Below are 20,013 nucleotides of genomic sequence, written 5' to 3'. Positions count from 1 at the left end.
CTGTCAAGTTTCATGTTGAAGTTCTCTTTCTAGCCATTCTGAAAGTATAATCACAGCCACGAATGTGATGCTACAAATACTGGACTAGCTCAAATGCAGGTCACTTTTATAGATTTTTATAGATTCTCTAGGAAGCTTAACGGTTTTCAGCTGTCCAAGGGTTTTCTAATTATTTATTGGGGTTCTGATTAAGATAGACATTGGGGTTGGTGTTTGCTGGAAATAGGTCTATATACCAATATAGCATTAAAAAACAAATATTTGCTGCTTTTTTCATTTAAAAAAACAGTGCTTTTCCTTAAAAATATGAATTTGAAAGCAACCCCATACTTTTAACGGTAGTGTATATATACACTAGTTATTTGCTCATGAGATAATGTAGCATATTTAATTTTTATCTGATAACGTGCACTTATGAGTTAGCTAGGGGGGGCTGACTGAACAAGAATTCTTCTGGCCCACAGATATGTTGCACAAATACGACACATGACGTTTGCAATTGTATATATAATGAGAAGTCTAAAGCTAATTTTGATTAACTTTACATTTATATATATTTTAACAATATTATCATATTTTTAATCAGACAATTTTATGAGACTCTGGTATTATAAAGCTGATCTTTGCTTGAAGATTTACTCAGATTATTTTCTCAAACTTCGTTGTTATACTTTATGATGCAGGGATCCTCCACGGAGCAGGACTATGGCAGCTCCCGAAACAACTTTACCTGCCAGCGGAGGAGAAATCTTCCGAAGCCCCCAACAGCCATCTGAAATACGTCTGGTATGATTTCACCCCCGTGAAACCGAATAACATCCTCGTGGCCTCCCTTGCCTGGTTTCAAGTGGGCCATCTGGGCCTCTGCTTTCCTTGGCTCATCTCCACAAGCGGCTGTTCTTCTTCTCGTGCTCGGGCCCGCTTGAAGGGTTCATTAACGCCGGGCCGCTCCCCCGAAAAGTCTGTTTGACCTTGATTCCACACATGGTAGCCAGCCTGCCCTCCCTCGTTCTCATCAAGCCATGTTAAAAGGCTTTTGCCAAAGCCCGCAGCTCCGACTTTGTGAGCCGATCCAGAGAGATGCCTTCACGTGGAGGAGGGACGCTTAGTAATCGTGTGCCAGATGCTTTGGCGCGCTCGCAACCAGGTTGGGCGTGGTCACATTTAACTTTGCTGAAATCCGATCAGAAGCACAGTGTCACGTTTTGGCCTTCGTTGCTCTGTGCTTTTAATATATCCATAAGGAGGAGACTGGATAGCCTTTTATAACAAGACATCATTTGGTTTCCACAGTTACCAAAGACATATTTTTACTGTCGTGATGGGAAGTGGCAAATCCCAAATTAATTGATGTGAATTTTTGTTTATTGTGAGGTTCACGTTCCAAAATGAACCTGCGATAGGCAGATCCATGAAATAGAAACTTTGATTTTTTTTTACCATTAATATACAATTAAATACTCTGTTGTACACAAAAATCAAAGAACGTTTTTATCAGGATCAAGCGGGCAACCTGTAGCTATAGATTCACATTTTGCTCTCTAGCTCTGCCCTGTTGGCTGCTTTTATCTTACTTTTAGCACCGCTGTTCTGGGACTGGAAACATATTGGGAAGCAGGAAAGGGGGCGGCAGGTTGACGTGGTGGTTGAGTGCTCGTGTTTTTTTTTTATGTTAGTGTAGCCTGAAAATTGTAAAGGTAAAGGCCTGTTTCAAATACAATTCAATCGCCAACCCAAACCCCCACGATGAAAAATGAGGTTATAAGTACTTGAAGAATGACCTGAATGATGCTGAGATCATGACTAAGCCAGGAGATGGCAGTAGAGAGTTGCAAAATTTCGAGTTGCGGACCCAAACTTAAGGTCAACCACTTTTCCCGCCTCAGAACGCAGGAAAACAGAGACTCACTTTACAACGACGTGTGAATTACCTACGTTTTGAAGCACAAGGCATATAAAAAAAGCAGCTATTCTGTGGATTTTGTTTTCCACTGCCAGGGGGGGTTATAGCAAATTTGAGTTAAAACTAAAATGTGAAAAATTTAATGAGTAAAATACTACTTTTTATTTAGCAGATAGAACAAGGGTAGCCCCCTAAAGAAACCTCTGTGGCCTACAGACAGATTCTGAATAGCTCACCAGTGATTTACAGCAAACAATTATTGGCTCCAAATATCTGCTATCGGCCTCCTCTTAATACTAATATTCTGTATTGGCCCTGAAAAACCCATATCAGTGGATCCCTAGTAATAACATATGTTGTCATTTTATAAATGCAACATAAACTGATAGCCCTTTGTGACAATCAGAAAAAGTATCTCTCCCTTTACATGTTACCCGTTTCACTGGTGGTCTAGTGGTTAGGATTTGGTACTCTCAATTCCCATTTCATCCAATGTTTTGCAATGGTGGTCAGTCATATTTTCTGATTGATCAATCATTGCACAACTATGGTACTACACGAAAAGCTGTTGTATACCGTGCAAAGTTATTTTTCAGGTAAAAAAAACAAATAGTGCATTATATAAGATTAAACTGTTAATTAAGATGCTTTTATTCCATTTTGTCCAACTTCTTCTCTGTTTTTAGGAAAATGTTGCAGTCATTGGGTCGGCCGGAGCTCCACATGGCCTTGGAAGTGACCCTCGTGAGCGGTTCGGGCCAGGAACACGCCGGCTGTCTGCTGCTCACCTCCGAGGTTCTCTTTGTGGTCAGTCTCAGTGAGGATACGCAGCAGCAAGCCTTCCCCATCACAGAGGTGACGCATCCAATAAACAAAATCACACTTTGTTGGGGTGCTAAAAGTCGTGTCGTCGGCAGGTCGAGTGTCACCAAGAGGCAGGGCAGGAGGCGGAGCTCACACTCAGGTTGCATCAGCAGACCGTGGCCAGTGACTCAGAGGTGAGACCACAGAGCGGGAGGATGCTGGAAGGGTTACTTCAAAAATTGAATCCGATAGTTACCTTTTGAGAAATGTAATCATTAACGTAATCTGAATACCATAACATTGCTCGTCAACATTATTCACCATTGACGCAGAAATTTGGGTAACTGTCTTGCTCAAGATCACATCGACATGTGTGAATATGGGACAGACTTGAATTACCAACAAACCAGAGCTATTGTTTAACAAAGCACAGAAAATATGTTTGATATGTAGTAGTTGTAGCAGTATAAAGCAGGCATGCTAGCAAACTACAATAATCCCTCGTTTCTTGCAGGGGTTGCGTTCCAAAATCGGCCCGCAATTGTCAAAACACGCCAAGTCGAAACATTTATGTATTCATTTATTGATGACTTAAAAACAAACCCAATTTACAGGCTTGAGTATTTAACAAATTAAAGTAATGTACTTTATATGAATGATTTTTAACACAACTTCTTGTTCTGTCAAATGATAATTTTAAATATGATCTGGCCACTTTATTGAACAACTGTATTAAGGACTAGATCCACTTTACTTGATATTTTATCGCCATCATGTGTATTTTATGGGAAACTGCATTTACTTGGAAATTGGGAGAAACCACAAACAATTAAAAGCCCTTATGTATAACTTTTATGTGAGGAAACGTATCTATTTTCATTGAAAAACCTTAAGAATGAGTCCTGTTTTGTCTTACAGAAACCTTTAATTTTTCCATTATCAAACGTTTTTGAAAAAGCGCCAGAGCAAGTTTGGCGGGTCGAGAAGTACAACTCTTTTGGTGTTAAATAGCATGGTCCCCTCAGATTCATTCTGCTTCTGTGGGTCCAGTGTTTATGGCTTCTAGAGAAACTTGGAAATGACAGATATTTGCACATGCATAATGGTGGTTTGTCAAGCTTTTGTATGTACAGTATGTGAACAAAATTGTGACATTTCCACCTAGTAAAAACATTCTATTTATTGGCGACCATGCCAGCAATCACACTAACAAAGTGTTGTTGTGGTGCATGCGCGTTGTGTGCAAGCCTCGTCTCTGACTCTCTATAGCAGGGGTCAGCAACCTTTTTTGTGAGGAGTGCCACTTTCAAATTTCCTTGTAAATCAGTGTGCCACACGATTAATGACTCGCACAACATTTTTTAATATCCAAAAGAGCTGTCATTTTACACCAGTCCAAATATACAACATGTATACACATTTTAATCGTATAAAGGACCAATTTATATTCCACTATTCTTCATCAATTAATTAAAAAAATGAATGTGAACAACAAGTGGAAAGGCCTGGAGCCATTCATGACTAACTTTTTACCACAAAAATCAACCATTCTTCATCAACTATAAACTACAATCAAAAAACAAGTAATATGGACAGCTACCGTACCATTCATCAATGATATCTTGTTGCAGAAAATATCAAAACTTGAAATAACAGCAGCAAAGCAGAAGGCACGCACGCGCTTTTTAAAAATATTTGCCATCAGTAAACGGTTTACTGTGCATTGCTATGCAGTAAGCAATGTCATTGCTTGCTTCAGTGGTGATGTTTTTAGCAGTGACAAAGGTCGTTAAGGACTGTGTTTGTTTGCCGTACCTGGACACAGCGCTTTTTAATGTCTCTGCCATGTCAGACTCATCCTTGAATTCATGTTCATGTTTTGTCTTGCAATGACGTGTAACACTTGATGTGCGAGGTACAACGCTCTTGAGGCATAATGCACAGAACAGCGCAGTCATTTTTTTGCACAAAGCCCCAGTCGTCTGTCCACGCTGGTTGAAAAGAATGAATTTTTCGCTGGAGGAGCCGTCATGATTCGTTCATTTATCGCGCGCTTGTGTTTCTGTGGCTGGGTTAAAACACATATCTCCTCTGTGCCGCGCAGTCACACACGAAGCAGAGGAGGAGGAGCGCTACCGTAAAGCCTCTGAATAACACAGCGCGCAACTAAAAATGTGCATTTTAAAGAAAATAATCATTATTTTGCCGTGCGCTCGTGTGCCATTGCTGGCACGCGTGTCGTAGGTTGCCGACCCCTGCTCCATAGTGTCAGTGATTGAAATTAAGATAGACATAATTCACCTAGCTCCACATTATGTACCACATCTTCTGAAATATAAATCGCTTTGGATAGTAAGTAAAAGGCATAATTAAGAAGGAAAAACATTGAAACGCTACATGTCATCTTGAAAGGCGGTTTAGAATAAAATAGTATAACGTGGACTTATTCAGCATGTTGTTATCTAACATTACATGCCTTATGTCTGTAACGGCGTAACATATTGGGAGTAATTATAATTTTAGCATAAACAGTATCGCTAACAAGTTTGTCAAACTATCCTAGGTGTAACTTCTGAACAACTCAAACTCGGGAGGTAGACGATGCACCGCTTCGCTCATGTCAGGTGGAACGTCACTTTTGCCAGTACCTTCCTCTTCTATTTGGCTGCATATATTACTATGTGTGGAAAATGATTTTCTTTTCAGTTCCATTTTTGTTCAGCTCTTCAGTTTTTATAACTTACCAGCAATTTTGAAATGATCAAGACAGGCCTAGAGCGCCCTCGTGTGAAAATGAAATGTGGAATGATGTGTTAATTTACACACAAGTAGCATCCCAGGCCAAATTGTGAATAAAAATTGACTAATCGTCTGGAAATGTGGTCAATGAAATTGTAACAATGCAAAGTAATTCATGCGTTATCTTGCCCCAGGGCGAAGGTGTGCGAGAACGCTTGTCGGAGCAGCAATATCAGCGCCTGGTGGCGTATGTGAAGAGGAGCTCTTACTTTATCCCTCCAACTGCTTCATCTGTGCAGCCGCAGCCGCCAGTTACGCTGGCCGAGCCGCCGTCATCCGTCACCAAGTCGTACCGCTACCTGGTAGAGCCTGCCTTTGCCAAAGTGTTTGTTAGCAAGTTTATTATGGTCAAGGATAAAGCCTTAAGAATTGGATTTCACTAATATCCGCTTTGCTAGTGTCGAGTAGTGTTAATTTTTAATTAACCTCGATAATGCAAAAATGAACAGTGTGTTTTACATGAATTATTGCCTTTATGCATTTGTTTTCTACAAATGTAAACATGAAAATATTTTTTTCATAGGATGCAAATGAGCGTATGTATAAAAGGAGTGTGCACCGTTTTGTCCAATATAACCACCAGCTGTCATCCAAATAACGTTTGATATGATGTAATTTGTCTAACTATCACTGTACATTTATGCCAAACCTTCATGTTTTTTCCTTTCATAGTACAGTACTACTGGCATCCTTTTAAACTTTCACTATTCTGCCTTCCAAATTATATTTTGAAATTATTTATAATAAAGAACATGTATTCAAGTTGTGTATGAGTGTGCAAGTAGTCATTCAGCCAAAATGACATTAAAAAATGATTATTGTATTTAGAATATGTGCTGTAGACAGAGAAAAATCAATTAAACTGATAGCAAAAGGTGCACAAACAACAATTATCAAGGTCTTGCATATTATTTTTTGCAAAACATTAAGTGCTGCTCTGATTGAGATAGACCGTAATTAGTTCTCAAAAGACTCACTGTTACTTAAGTACCAACACACTTTTACCACTACATGTGGTCATGATGAAAATACTTAGTGTTAAGATTTGCCTTTTTATTAAGTCATTCAGTGCCATGGATGTGAAACAACATTTGATGGTCAGTTTTTGGTAACATCCACATGAAGACATTTTTGGGGGGTTGATTGAAAATTTAAAAAAAATATATTTTGTCCTACTTCCAACTCTTTAAATCATTTTTGAATGATAAATTACCTCGAAATAAGATTGGACTAACCAAAATCAGTTTTAGGCCAAAGAACGTGATCCAGTCTCCAGGACACCCCCTATGCGAGCTGGCTCGCCAACATACAGAGTAGGGCAATCCAAGACAATGCCAATTACTGCCACAAGTCTTTGTCAAAGATGACCTAGCATCATTCAACAAGGGGGAATTCTATATGAACGTCCGCAGATTAGCGATTGCAAAGAAACAGACATCATTCGGTAAATTACACTCCAGGATATCCTCCATACATGCAAACACTTCATCACAGCCCTTCGATACAGAACATCAGCACCGGGTCCAACTTGAGGCAAATTATAGACATTAACCAACGATGTGGAATCAGAATCTGAGATGAGTAAAAAGATGGACTAAAAAAAAAAATGCTGGTATACAGCACTCAAATTTTGAATGACATTTTCAATAGGAAATTCTGACTACCTTGTATCTCAAAGTATGTTTTACTAGACACATTTTCGAATTGTTAACAGTCTGACCCATGCGAGCAACCACTAGCAAGTTCATTGAAGTGAAAAGACCCAACAATGAACTACAGTTCCTGCTTGGAAGACAAGAGACAACTATCTCGTTCACTACTTTTTGAATAATGTAATTTGAACTGCATTCTGTTCTATTGTGCTGTTAGGCAGCTGCAACAAATGCTACTGGACTAGTCTAGGTTTGATGAGTGGTAAAAATAACGACAAAAACAGTCAAGAATTTGAACAAAAGCTGAGAATTTAGTGAACAATGGACAAGGCACTAGACTACATTTAACACCAGTTATATTACACAATAAAAGGGATTTTCCAAAAGAGACTTATTTGGTTTTCGGTGTTGGACGACAAATTCTAAGTTTGGTTCACTTTTGTATTCTAACCCTGTTTTATTCCTCTTTCAGTTTAAAAAGCGGGCATCTACTCGAGTTTGGTTAATATACTGTACTATAATGAACCCATTAACGTACCAACATTGATAAACAAGGTGGTGTCTTCACAATGTCACTTAAATAGGTCAAATCACATATCATTAGAAAGCTTAAACTCTTTGGATTTAAGATATGATGACCATTTCAAAAGATACTCCTCACAGAAGCACCACGGTCAGTCTGAAACAGGATACCCGAAAACTATAAAGCCGGTATTGCTCACCTATAATGTCTCCTGGGTTCCAGCTCATGATACAATTCACCGCATATAGTGTGGTTACATTCACAAAAGTCCAGTTAATTAAATCGTGCAAAATATTTACTCCAAAACACACACGAATGCCGATTATATTTATATATATATATATATATATATATATATATATATATATATTTATTTATTTTTTTACTAAATCCACCTAAAAGCATTCCTGCACTGTTTGGCTGCATTACTGCCCTTTCAAAATAGACAGACTCGTCAGATTCTTTTCAATACTTCAGTTAGCACCTGACCTTGTGATTAACACCGCTCTTAGCCAATTGCAAGCTTCTTTTTTTTCCCCCTACAATTTTTAGCCTTTAACAACCTATGAGGGCCTGTATTAAAAACATCATCATGACCAAGACAGCTTAGAAAATATAAACCAATAGACCCAACGGAAATATGTAGACATTTAAGGTGTGTATTCAAATCAGAGCCGAATGTAATCATGTGCAAAGCCAATCTTGATTCATTTTTACACACCATTCCGAGCATGTGTGCACAATCATTGATTGACTTCTGGAAAGAGAATTCAAACATTTCCAACTCTCTGACAATCCATCAAATAAATCCTCCAGAGTAAAATACAAACTTGCAAAAATTTGAGTGTTCAAAACTAGTCATCTCCATATGGCCACTTTCGGAAATGTCTAAACCTACTCTTGGAAAATGCGTAAAATACAATGTTTAGGTTTTCAGAATGTGATCAAATTTGACAAGGTTCTAGGTAAGGCTTCAAGCTATCGTCTCACCTGTTTCCCAGATAAGATGCCCATGCTACACTCTTTTGCAGGCATTTGTTTGCAAAACAAAAATCAATTATTCTGACTAGGCGAATTTTACAGGAATGGTACGGGGTTAAACAGGAAATTCACTTTTACTCCTACCGCGTCCTAGGAGTGAAATCGATGATGTATTAGGGTATGTCCTTTGTTAGGCCAACAAAGTCCTGGTTTTGAAGCTGGCCACTGGGATCACCGAAGCTTCAATCCTTCCAACTAATTTCTCCGGGAGGGGAAAAAAAACAGACCTATGGAAAAGGCGAAGAAACATATTTAGAGAATTGTAAAGAATATAGTGGCTACCTGTAGAGCCAAGCTAGTCAGATTAACTTCTAAACCTACACAGAAAACGACAAAGATATCGACAGAGACTTCAAATTCAAATTTTAAATGTTATCGGTTTTCATGAGCAACATTATCTATAGTGGATCACAGAAACAAGGGGTTTAATGGAAACTCACCAAAACTCAAGTTCAGGTTCTTGGCCTTTCGCAAATCACACTGTTACCGGGTGGTGTGAAAAACAGTTTTATAAAAAGGATATATTTGATTTTTAAAGCAATGTCGTGCAAACGGCGCTTGCTACGCTGTAAACGGGTTTAATGGTTCGTGTCCGTTTGCAGCAGACGGTGTTTTTTTTTCCCCATAACACTTAATTAAAACTTCCAGTTTTAATTTAATTGATTTTCGCAACTTAAAATTATTTATTTCATTAGATAATTTACTTAAACGATCAAATATGTACTACAGTGGAGTTTTTCAATTAAATTTTAGTATTTTATTTACCTGTTGAGTTGTATTCACTTGTGTCTTTTAACAGTGGTTACAATTTCCCTGGTGCAAATATTTACACCAAGCATATTTTTATCATTTGCACTTCAATGTAATTGTGAGCTATTTTAGTCAGTTTCCACGAGGTTTTTTATATTTCACATCACAAATTTGAACTTCCAAATAAGGAAATCACACTTTTACACATTCTACGTGAAATGACCCAACACAACTCTAGCATAAATTTTGAATGCTGTATCTATTATTTTCCTTTTATAATCATTGTTCAAAAAAGAAAAGGTTTTCCCTATTGATTTAAGACCTGGCGTGGTATCATCACACAAAAAACAGAAGGCTTTAGGGGCAAAATGTACTCTTGACAGGCAGCAGGAAACATACTGGCTGGTGCTGCTGCCCTTCAATGCAGAGATCCAGCTCATTCCTGAAGAGCAGAAGGAAGCTTTTATAAAAAAAAATAAATTAAAAAAAAATATGAAGGTGCTGTATCAGAGTCTGATCAGGGAGCTACTTTTGCTAATGGTACACATTCAAACCAATACCATTCATTTCAAGTGCGGGAACAAGCCCCAACACAAAAAAACAGCCGGGAAAGGGATGAGTGCCAACAAGCTGTACTTACCAAAGACACACCACAGCAATTGGTGCCCTGACAACCCAGGTGGTGAAGGGACCCTTGAGCCGTGTTAGTTTAATTTAAGTGTGCACTTTCATTACAATGGCATGTCAGGAAGCAAAGTGGTATTTGAGACAGCAAAGTATATTCTTACGTTATTTGTGGTGTGACCCCCTGGACATAAATAATTTATCAGGTGATTCGGAAGAGCATCGCGAGATCTGACGGCGGTCGCGTTGACTTCCTGTCATGACCGAACTGCCATCACAAGTCGCTGTGGAGACAGACGCATTGAGTAGAGATGTATGTATGACAACATTTTAACCAAGCAATGCTTTGTTTTACTTTCATATGTAAAGATACCAGCGGCAACTAAGCAAAGCCAACGTTTTGGAGATGTGCATCGAGTCTTAACATTGACATGCGTAGGAGGTCGCTTGACAGCCATGCAGGCTTCAACTGCCAGTTCAAGGCAGTTCAAGATATGCTTACCAAAATAGTCACCTGTGAATTATGCATGAACTTACCACGTGTATAAATCCTGGTGCCACCACCGGTTCATTTCCTACAGAATCTTTTTGCATGAACACAAAGATTTTGAGTGACATGATGCCCTGGCGGTTGACTGGGATTCATAGAACCTAGGTACATAAGTAAATGTGTTCCATTTCATCCCTCCCGACAGCAAGGAGGCGATGTGCTTAACTCCTTAACGTTCCTGTAAAATTTGCCTAAAATCCCAATCTAAGACACACCCAAAGTAAATTGAATGCTGTTCTTGAACCAACCATTTAGAAAATATGGACAGTTTTGGTCCTTTTTGAAAGGTAACCCAAACAAATAATCACTGCGAGTGCAACTAACATCAAGTCATCTGATTTAGGACACACAGAAATGGGTTTTTGTTCTCGCCTAAAAAAATCCAAATAAATGCCTGCAACGCTCGCTGGTTTACTGACATAGGAGTTACAATAGACATTAGTGAGAACCTAATCAATAACAAAACACTAGTCCTTAAAAAAAAAAACAGGAAAGGCACTGCCAATACATTGTCCAATACATCAACGCTTCAGGAGAGAATGTGATTTAAAACTTTCTGTGCTGCTTTGATCGATCAGTTTTTTTTGTGATCACATATATTGGTGGTGAGAAAACTAACGCTCGATATTAGTGGCTACACGTCACCTACACCCATGGCAAATCTCAACCTTACAGCACATTTCACTGAAAAAAACTCAAGCGGTTGTAATGTCTTGAAGTGACATCTTAATTTATTTGGCTTTGTGCTGTCCACTGCCGACATTTTGAACACAACAAGCACGCCGGGTCTTTGCTTGTCTCCCTCTGTGGTTGCAATGAAGCCTACGTGCGATTTACCAAACTTCCTCGTCTTGGGTATGGGAGAAAAAGTTTGTTCGTCCCTTCACGCTGTGTCTCTCTGCCCGTCTCCTCGTACATGATAAATATTTTTTTCATGAGTCACTTGAGGGTCCACTGTACTTTGTGTCAACACCTGATACTCACTGCTCTTACTCTGTGCAGGCAAGATGTGAACACATCACTAATTTTGGGAAACTTAAAAAATAAAAATGTCTCCCTCCTTGATGGAGCTTCGCACTACCCCACTATTTTGACACCACTGTTTTAGGGGTTAAGGGGTTAGGGTTAGTACCCCACTATTTTGACACCTCTGTTCTAGGGTCCCAGGTGAATATTTTGGTTTGCAAACTTGACATAGACGAAAAGATTCAGTTCTTGGAGCACCACCTCTAACAATCGGGAGGGTCAAATAGACCAAGACATTTGGAAAGTTAAAGTGCCTCACAACATACATGAGTATGCAGAGACCGATGAGCCCATTTGACGTTGTCCCCTCAGCAGTGCATCTTCTCTCTTGAGGGCCGCCATATACTTGGAGTAGGACCATGACAACTGAGGGAACAAGGAGTGTGTTGCTTAAATTATTCTGTCATCTCATCAAGCGAAGTAGTCATTTACTGCAATTTTTGGGCGCATTTTACTGAAAAATAGTTGCAGTTACAACATTAAAAAAGTAAGTTACACACCAGATTACTGATACCAAAAAGTAGTGCGTTACTCTGAAAGTACAGTAACTATCTTGTTACAAATTAGCGTATATACTCGCATAGAAGCCGGGCAGTTAAAACTGCTTTAGAACAGCCCCATAATAAAATAAATAGAAGAAACGTGTGGAAGCAGTAAAGCCTTCAAATTCATTGGCTTGTGCAATCTTGTAAGCTTGCAAATGAACACTTAGTGTACTCTCTCTATATCCATTTTGTCTCTGGGTTTCAAGCCAACAGAAGTTTTCCTCCATTTTCTTTCCAGGGATGGTAAGTTGCAAAAATAATTTTACAAATAAAAACACCAAAATACAACACACTTACCAATAATTCTGTACTCGAGTTTTCCCCAATGATATCCCGCTAGTTTGTGTCCTGTATAAGCCACGGCCACCTCCCCATGAGCTGCCTACCATTCGCTACTGGTAACACACACCCATATATGTGCACATAAGATGACCCTTTGATTTCATTATTGAATTTTATAGTTATAAACTCGGCTTGGATGTGAGTATGGATAGAGTATGGATGCGAGTATACGGAATATCAGAATACATGAAGTGAAATTCAGAATTCAGTTATATTTTGTAGGTAAAAAGCATCCTCCAGAGTTTTATGTAACAATGTAAAAGAAGCAAGGGTATTTACCAGTCATGGGACACTTTTAAGGTAGCGAGTAACATAGTAGCGCACCAAGTAATAACAGCAGTAGAGTAACCGAGTGTTACAAATAGCACGGAACATTACTAGTTAAAGAGAAAAGTAATTTTATTTTAGGAATGTGTTCTTATGCAATGTGTGAGTCCCAAAACGAATTACTGTTTTTTGAATTTAATGTAATTTATTGCATCAAAATGTATTTCTTACGGGCAGTCTTTGAGACTCTTTTTTCATGTTTTTTTCTATTACCTCGTCATCACCATTTTTCGTGTTGCCATCCTCACTGGAATTGCTACCTTGTCGTCTTATATCTTCCTATTAAAAGAAAACAAAAGTGCTGATTTCAAAGTAATGTGGCACAATCATGCAGCACACCTGAGCTATCCTCTCGTCCTCTTCTTCCTCCTTTCGCCGTTGTCGCCGCACTAGGGCTTTGTGTTTGGCGCGTTCATGCTGAAGCGTTTGTGCTAATTTGCCATTGTGCATACTGCCCTGAAGCTCCTGAAACTTGGGCCAAAATCTGAGCAACTCGCTGAATACCGACATCTAGAAGACGTTGTTGGAAACATATCATAAAATAGGTTCAAAAAGTGTTTTTCAATGTAAAAAGTTTTTCCCAAAAAATGTTTTCTATTTAATTGTTGAAGTGTTATTTTACTAAAACAATACCTAAAAGTAAACTAGAATAAGGATATATCTTTGTTAAACAAATCAACTTCCACTATGAGTAACGGTACATAACTGACAGCAGTATGACCATTTAGTGATATGGGGGGGGGGGGGGGGGAAACATGCTCCTTTTTATGTCTGACATATTCATAAAAAGTTTTGATAACTCATCAACATAACCCAGGTGAATGGGAATTCATTTATTAATAGAAAAAAGTCTAATCAGTGATTGGCCAATACTATACAGACGCCACCCGACTTACACGTACATTCGACTTACGGATTCCGGCAGATACGATCATTTTTTTCGGGATGTCAAAAAATATCCGGACATTGCTTTAAGCTAGATTTTGTATTGTGTGCACCTTTCCGGCCCACAATATGATTGGCAAGTTGCACTGCGATCATATCAGACTTTATTGAAAAACATGACATTTTCTTAGGTTGCATAGAAGTTCCATATTACAATAAAGGAATGTGCAAATATATCTAAAATCAATGTTTGTTTTAAGAAAATATTGCTTTATTTATCTGGTTGTATTGGAATACTCGTACTAGGTTTTCAGTAGGTTCCATAAGGTTCAAAACAGTACTTCAGGATCTGGACCATTCAGGGTGATTCAGCTCAAAATTTTAAAACTTTATATTGGAAACATGTAAATGACAACAATTTGTACTAAATGGTAAATCCAATTGATGTACTCCATTATGGAAATTCAATGGGCTCTGAAAGATTCCAATATGAATGAATGCCAACTGGATCACGTGAAAGTCAATATTTCCTCAAAGTACGTAGCGGGAAAAATTAATCAATTACCTGCGCTTCTCTGAAAATGTATGGACCAAGCTGGTGGCGCTTCTCGATGATGTGTAGCGCCTGCTGCGGAGGGATGTCGATCTGCAGGGCTGGAGGTGTGGATGACTTGATGAAACATTTGATTATTGTGGAGATCTTCTGCTCAATTGTCGCTTTGTCGCTGTGGGAATGACACAGGTCCTACATGACAAAGAAAAAACAAAGTGAGAGCTGATTGTGTTATTTGCGTAAACATTGGCGTGTTTTCCCACCAACATTTTAAGTGTTGGTATACAAAGACAATTATGACTTGTTTTTTTTTATTATTTTGCTAGAAAAAAACGAGAATATTGTAAAAGAAAAAGTTTTCTAAAAAGTCAAGTCATATTTATTTGTATAGCCCTTAATCACAAAGAGTCTCAAAGGGCTGCACAGACCACAGATGATTGCAAACCACAGCCTATCATGACACAATCCCCTGATCTAAGACCTTATAGTCAGAATTTATTTTTACGGTTTAGAATAAGGATCAAATAATATAGTTACATATGTTTGTACAAACTACATTCCCGTTATTAAGATCAATTAAATAAGGAATGGGTAAGTACAGTAAAGAAAAACAAAGGCATATTTCTTTTATTTAAAAAAAAAGAATCCAGCGGGACACCACCAGTCAGTGCTGTTGCAACTCCGGTAAAATTGTATCCAAATGAAAAATAACTTTCGCCAGACCACTTGCTTAGGTGTTTGCTAGGTTTTGTTTTTTGGGTAGCTGTACCAGCCAAATGGTGGATAATAATGGCAGCTCCCTCGACCTATAACCTTTCGGCATAAGGATTTTTTTTAAATGCAGGTTTGTATGATAGTTCATGTTTTCTTTGTTTATTATTCAGATCAATATTGTTTTCTATGAATGACGAAAGTTTTTGATCACCACTAGGTGTGGCTGGATAATACACACTGTCCTTTTAATGTATTGGTACTAGCGGGTACAGGATCCATGAACAGTATTATTGGCTGGCCTCTAGTGGCTGTTCTAAAAGCAGCACGTAGAAATGAATATTAAACTTTCAATATCATGAAACTAAGCAAAATATGATCTTGGAGAGGTGTGTTTCGGGTATATTCCCTGGCCATATCAGTGCGAATAAAATGAGAAAGTCTATTTTTTCCTAAAAGTATCGAGTGACTCCTAAGGTCAAAACGATTTTTTTTAATCAAAATTCCAAGAAACAAAACAAAAAGTGATTAAACAGCTCAGGTTTAGCATAAGCCAAATTGACGAACTGTCACATAGCACCAAAACTTGCAGTGCATAAGCACAAGAAGGGCGTTTGCTCATTTTTTTCTGATGTCAAAACGTATTCTGTTCTTCTTTTAAAGCTAAATGCCACCAGCGTCCTGAGACTGTTTTTCGACTTCCGACTAAAGTTTGAGTTGTACCTTGTAGCGCTGCACCTCCAGCCAAAAGAGCACATCATTCTCCAGGAAGGGACCCTGGGGCGAAACAAAGTGCTGGAAGCGCAAACAGGAAGCAGGATCGAGGAGAAGCCGTCGGAAAAGCAAGATCTCTTTTGAAGAATCCATCCACAAGTTGCGAGTCTGTGAAGAAGCGCGAACAGCAGTTAAAAGTTGAAGCAGAGGCATCCCCGGGGTTCACTTGTAGACATTGTCACCTCGTTTCGTGGCGGAACATGAACAACAACGGCAATAATGTTACAGCAGCTATGAGCTCACACTAAATTGAAATAATGATTGCGTTCCTTGAAGGAGCCGTCGTTGTCTAGCGATGACATCATGATCGTAAAGATCAAAAAGACGATCATGTCGAAAAACTCGGGGCTTTAATCAGGCCGCTTCAAATGTTCATGTTTTCTATCTGTGACATGCTGCCGAGCAGCAGGGATGACAACAAAGCAGCATGCGAGCACTATTAAAACAAGCTCAGTTCTGATGATGCTTTAATCTTGTTTATCCTGGAGCTTGTTTGGGAAAATGAACAGCTCAGGACTAAATGGAGTTTGACAACGCCAAGTGGTGAAGTAGTCTGAGCGTGTTCGGAGGCTGTTGGTCTACAGAAACGTCGTAGCGTCTCGAAACATCCCACCGTAGGCTGATGTAAAAGCTGCATCTCAGAAACGTATTCTTACGCAGAATCAAATCAGACCAAAATAAAATCTGAAATTGTAAGTACTCACCACTTTTACCTCAATGTAGGGTTGCAACAACTATTTGATAAAACCGATTATCAAAAGCAGTGACAACAAATTTGATCATTGATTCGTTGTGTGTCGTGCATTTATAGCCACCCAGCACATTGAATCAATGCAAATAAGAGTGCATTCGATTTTGTTGTGACAATGAGAGTTTTAGTACCACTTTGGTGTGGCAGAGTGAGTTTTTTTTCAACGTTTTTTTGTTGAACATTGCATCATTACAAATAAAATTGGCATGCAAAAGTCAAACACTACAAAGTTAACCATTTTCAATGGATTCAAGTGGTGCAGAAATACTGGAAAAAAACAGAACATTTAAAAAATAATAATGACTCAAGGGGCTGATTCTTAAGCACATTATATAACATTTACACATTGGGGATATTCAAATATTTAACTTAAAAAAAAATGTTGACATTTTGAAAAGTGCGTTTACAGTTGATATGTTTTGTGGATAAAATAAATTGCTACACATAACATGACATTTACTGTCCTTTCTTTGTTTTTGTTTTGTACACCAAGTCCAAATGTAGTATGATATTTGGATGAAGTGGTAGAAAAAGAGTATCTTACATATTTGCAGGTATATAATATACGTTTGTATGTGTTTTTGTTTATTGACAAGTTATTTAACAAACATTTTTTTGTTGTTTTATATCATAGAATATTTTATTGTTTTGGGCACTATTTTTCTATCTGTCCAAAACTTAAATATTTGAATAAAGAGGAGGAAAATAAAGCTGTGTTTTTAAAAAATCTGATTAATTGAAAAAAATAACGACTGATTCATCGATTATTAAGATGATCATGAGTTGCACCCTACTAAATGCATGATCGCTTTCAAAGGCACATACGATAGGTAGGAAAGAAACTTGCACATTTCCCGGGAATTTGCCATCAGCCCTGGAAAGGGTAGAACATTCTCAATGGATAGGAAGGATTTTCCCAACACTTGTTACCCGGGACGCTGTGGATGTCGCCTCACCTTCCTGCTTTCTTTGCCTGCCTTTTGTAGTTCGGCGGTGTCCTGTGGAGTGCATAAATACACAAAGGGTGAGAAACCAGTACCGGTATATGCAATAGACGCACTCAGCATGCAAAACATTTTTGTTGTCCCAATTTTTCTGTATACATAAAAAAAGAGGGACTGGTTGCATAAGCTGCCTAATAATAGTTTTTTTCCCCCCATACATTTTAAGAATCTGCCGTATAAGACAGGCAAACCCCTTTTTTTACTGTTCAAGAAAAAAACAAGCAAATAAGGTGTTAAAAAGGTATTTTTAAAAAAAAAACCTCGGAATTAATTTTGGAAGTGTAAAATGAAGATTAGATCATTTAGATACAATAATCTTTTTGCAATTAAATACTCCATTATTCACTGAAACCAAAGAACAAATATTTTTTACAGGCTTAAGCATTTGTTTAATAAATGTACTGCATGAACTTTTTGGGGGGGGGGGTTTAGCCTTTTCTACAAATAGTTACTTTATTATCCAATAATAATAAGCGGTAAGACTGTTTGGCGAATCAGAACACAATTCACAATGCAAATCCATGAAGTAAAATAAATTACGCAAATGTTTACTGTAAAAGCCATTTCCCCCATGTTTTAACAGTGAAATAAGGGATGGGTTGTGTCAATAACAGGCATCATATCGGCGGGTGAAGATATCTTATTTTAAGGGACAGTGTGTATTATTTTGATATACTGTCCATTGACATCTATCTTTTAGCCCTGTCTACTGACCCCAACCAAAATAAATTTTTTGAAAACTGAACTGAAGTTAAAAGTCTAGTCTCAAAATGAGGTCTAGATAAAATGTGGCCTCAGAGAAGCTTAGCAGGTGGACAAGTCCAACTTTGTTGGCGATAGAAAGCATTTCCTTTTAATTGTTTTCCCCAGCCACAAGTGCCTTTCTCAATCCAGAGCGTTTTGTCGAGATGATGGCTCTTGGAGAAACTTCAAGTTGAAAAAGATTTGCGCAGACAAATGTAGGTTCGTCAAGCTTTTTTTTGGTACTTGTACAACTCAGACCGGAACGTCATTGAAGTGCAGGCAGACATTGGCTAATGACTCGCCCATCAGAATGTAAAACACAATACACAATGAAAATCTGCAAAGTAGTAGAACAGCGATAAGTAATCCTGAGATTTTGCAAGAAAAGGAAAACTGCGCTGTACTACTATACTGTAAACGGTTTTAAAATTATCAAAGTATGTACATTGACCTCCTATAACCATGAGTGCAGCGTGGGCCATTATACATAAAGTGAACAGTAGTTGGGAGCCATATCGATACAACTTGCATGAGTCGTACTACCTTTGATTTTCAAGTGTCAATCACATTGCCGATTAGGGATCAACAACTTCTGTTTAACTTTGCCCAGTAGCACATTGAGTATGAATTTATATGCAGCTGTAGCTATGATCCACCACAAACTTGGGTTTTTTTTTCCTTCTACAGTACTGAGACTTTTACAAACGTGACCACACACACACACACACTAAGACACACTACAGACTGTTTCAAATTAGAACTTCTTTTGGATTTTAGTTGTCAGCTTCAAATGTGTTGGCTACCACACCTCTCTGAAGTGTTTTTTGCAACATCACTAACTGTTTCAAATCTTCGTTTAGACTGGAGACAAAACAAACCATCAACAATGAGTATGCAGTGAAAATAATTAAATTGGTGTACACTTACTGTACCTTAGGTCTGCATTTCCGCCGTTCTTTGAACTCAGTTTTTGCCAGAAACTGAGGCAGCCATTCATTCTCAATGTGACATCTGATGATGTCTTGGATTTCCACAGTAACTGAACCTGAGAGGCACTGAAGTTTCAGAAGCTCCAGCTCACCTACCATGTGCAATATCTGCACACCAACAGACAGACACACACAAATACTTCAGAAAGTAAGATAACAGACACTCAGCCGGTCTATTCTAAATAATCCCCAACAATTCCCCACAGAGGAATTATCAAATTGAAGATGTCTAACTGGTACACACAATAATTTCCATATTTTTACATTAAAAATACCTTTGTTTCCTGCATTTGGACATGCATATAGGATCAGTCTCTAATGAGGATCTCAACTGGACAAAAAAAAAGGTCATAGGGCGCTAGTTTCACTCCTTCAAAAAAGTGTAAATGGGAATTGGCCCGTTAAATCAACTTCACCTAAACATTGTGAACTTGCTGGTATTTGATACTGACAGGGTTGGGTAGGGTTACTTTAACTGGATTACTTTCAATTACTTTTGGATTACTCTAATACCATCCATCCATCCATCCATTGTCTTCCGCTTATCCGAGGTCGGGTCGCGGGGGCAGCAGCGTTAAAAGGGAAGCCCAGACGTCCCTATCCCCAGCCACTTCCTCCAGCTCATCCGACGGGACCCCGAGGCGTTCCCAAGCCAGCCGAGAGACATAGTCTCTCCAACGTGTCCTGGGCCGCCCCCGGGGCCTCCTGCCGGTGGG

The 20,013-nt window shown here is 38.6% G+C and overlaps 2 protein-coding genes across 12 annotated transcripts in view; one reads left to right on the top strand and one right to left on the bottom strand.

The window, feature by feature from the left end:
• The window catches only part of vps13b (vacuolar protein sorting 13 homolog B), a 457,366-nt gene extending 451,092 nt beyond the window's left edge, over positions 1 to 6,274 (top strand). For all 6 annotated transcript variants that reach the window (XM_088326330.1, XM_088326329.1, XM_088326331.1 and 3 more), the window contains 4 exons: positions 684 to 786; positions 2,590 to 2,758; positions 2,821 to 2,901; positions 5,641 to 6,274. In XM_088326330.1, coding sequence (XP_088182456.1) covers positions 684 to 786; positions 2,590 to 2,758; positions 2,821 to 2,901; positions 5,641 to 5,889 — 602 coding nt within the window. In that variant the 3' untranslated portion in view covers positions 5,890 to 6,274. The remainder of the gene's footprint in view (positions 1 to 683; positions 787 to 2,589; positions 2,759 to 2,820; positions 2,902 to 5,640) is intronic.
• A 264-nt stretch (positions 6,275 to 6,538) lies between these two features.
• The window catches only part of rgs22 (regulator of G protein signaling 22), a 30,184-nt gene continuing 16,709 nt past the window's right edge, over positions 6,539 to 20,013 (bottom strand). For 4 of the 6 annotated variants that reach the window (XM_088326336.1, XM_088326340.1, XM_088326338.1 and 1 more), the window contains exons 17-25: positions 19,241 to 19,405; positions 17,517 to 17,558; positions 15,759 to 15,917; positions 14,337 to 14,516; positions 13,226 to 13,396; positions 13,100 to 13,165; positions 11,939 to 12,038; positions 10,261 to 10,380; positions 6,539 to 8,949 (exon numbers count right to left, since the gene is read on the bottom strand). In XM_088326336.1, coding sequence (XP_088182462.1) covers positions 10,262 to 10,380; positions 11,939 to 12,038; positions 13,100 to 13,165; positions 13,226 to 13,396; positions 14,337 to 14,516; positions 15,759 to 15,917; positions 17,517 to 17,558; positions 19,241 to 19,405 — 1,002 coding nt within the window. In that variant the 3' untranslated portion in view covers positions 6,539 to 8,949; position 10,261. Of the gene's footprint in view, positions 8,950 to 9,871; positions 9,915 to 10,260; positions 10,381 to 11,938; positions 12,039 to 13,099; positions 13,166 to 13,225; positions 13,397 to 14,336; positions 14,517 to 15,758; positions 15,918 to 17,516; positions 17,559 to 19,240; positions 19,406 to 20,013 lie in introns of all 6 variants that reach the window. The other 2 variants (XM_088326337.1, XM_088326341.1) reach the window with 2 other exon arrangements.

Source organism: Urocampus carinirostris, chromosome 2 (genome assembly GCF_059441175.1).
Source record: "Urocampus carinirostris isolate Australia breed hairy pipefish chromosome 2, RoL_Ucar_1.0, whole genome shotgun sequence".
Classification (NCBI taxonomy): domain Eukaryota; kingdom Metazoa; phylum Chordata; class Actinopteri; order Syngnathiformes; family Syngnathidae; genus Urocampus; species Urocampus carinirostris.
Note: the sequence above shows the minus strand (reverse complement) of the source record. Positions and strands in the feature narration are given on the sequence as shown.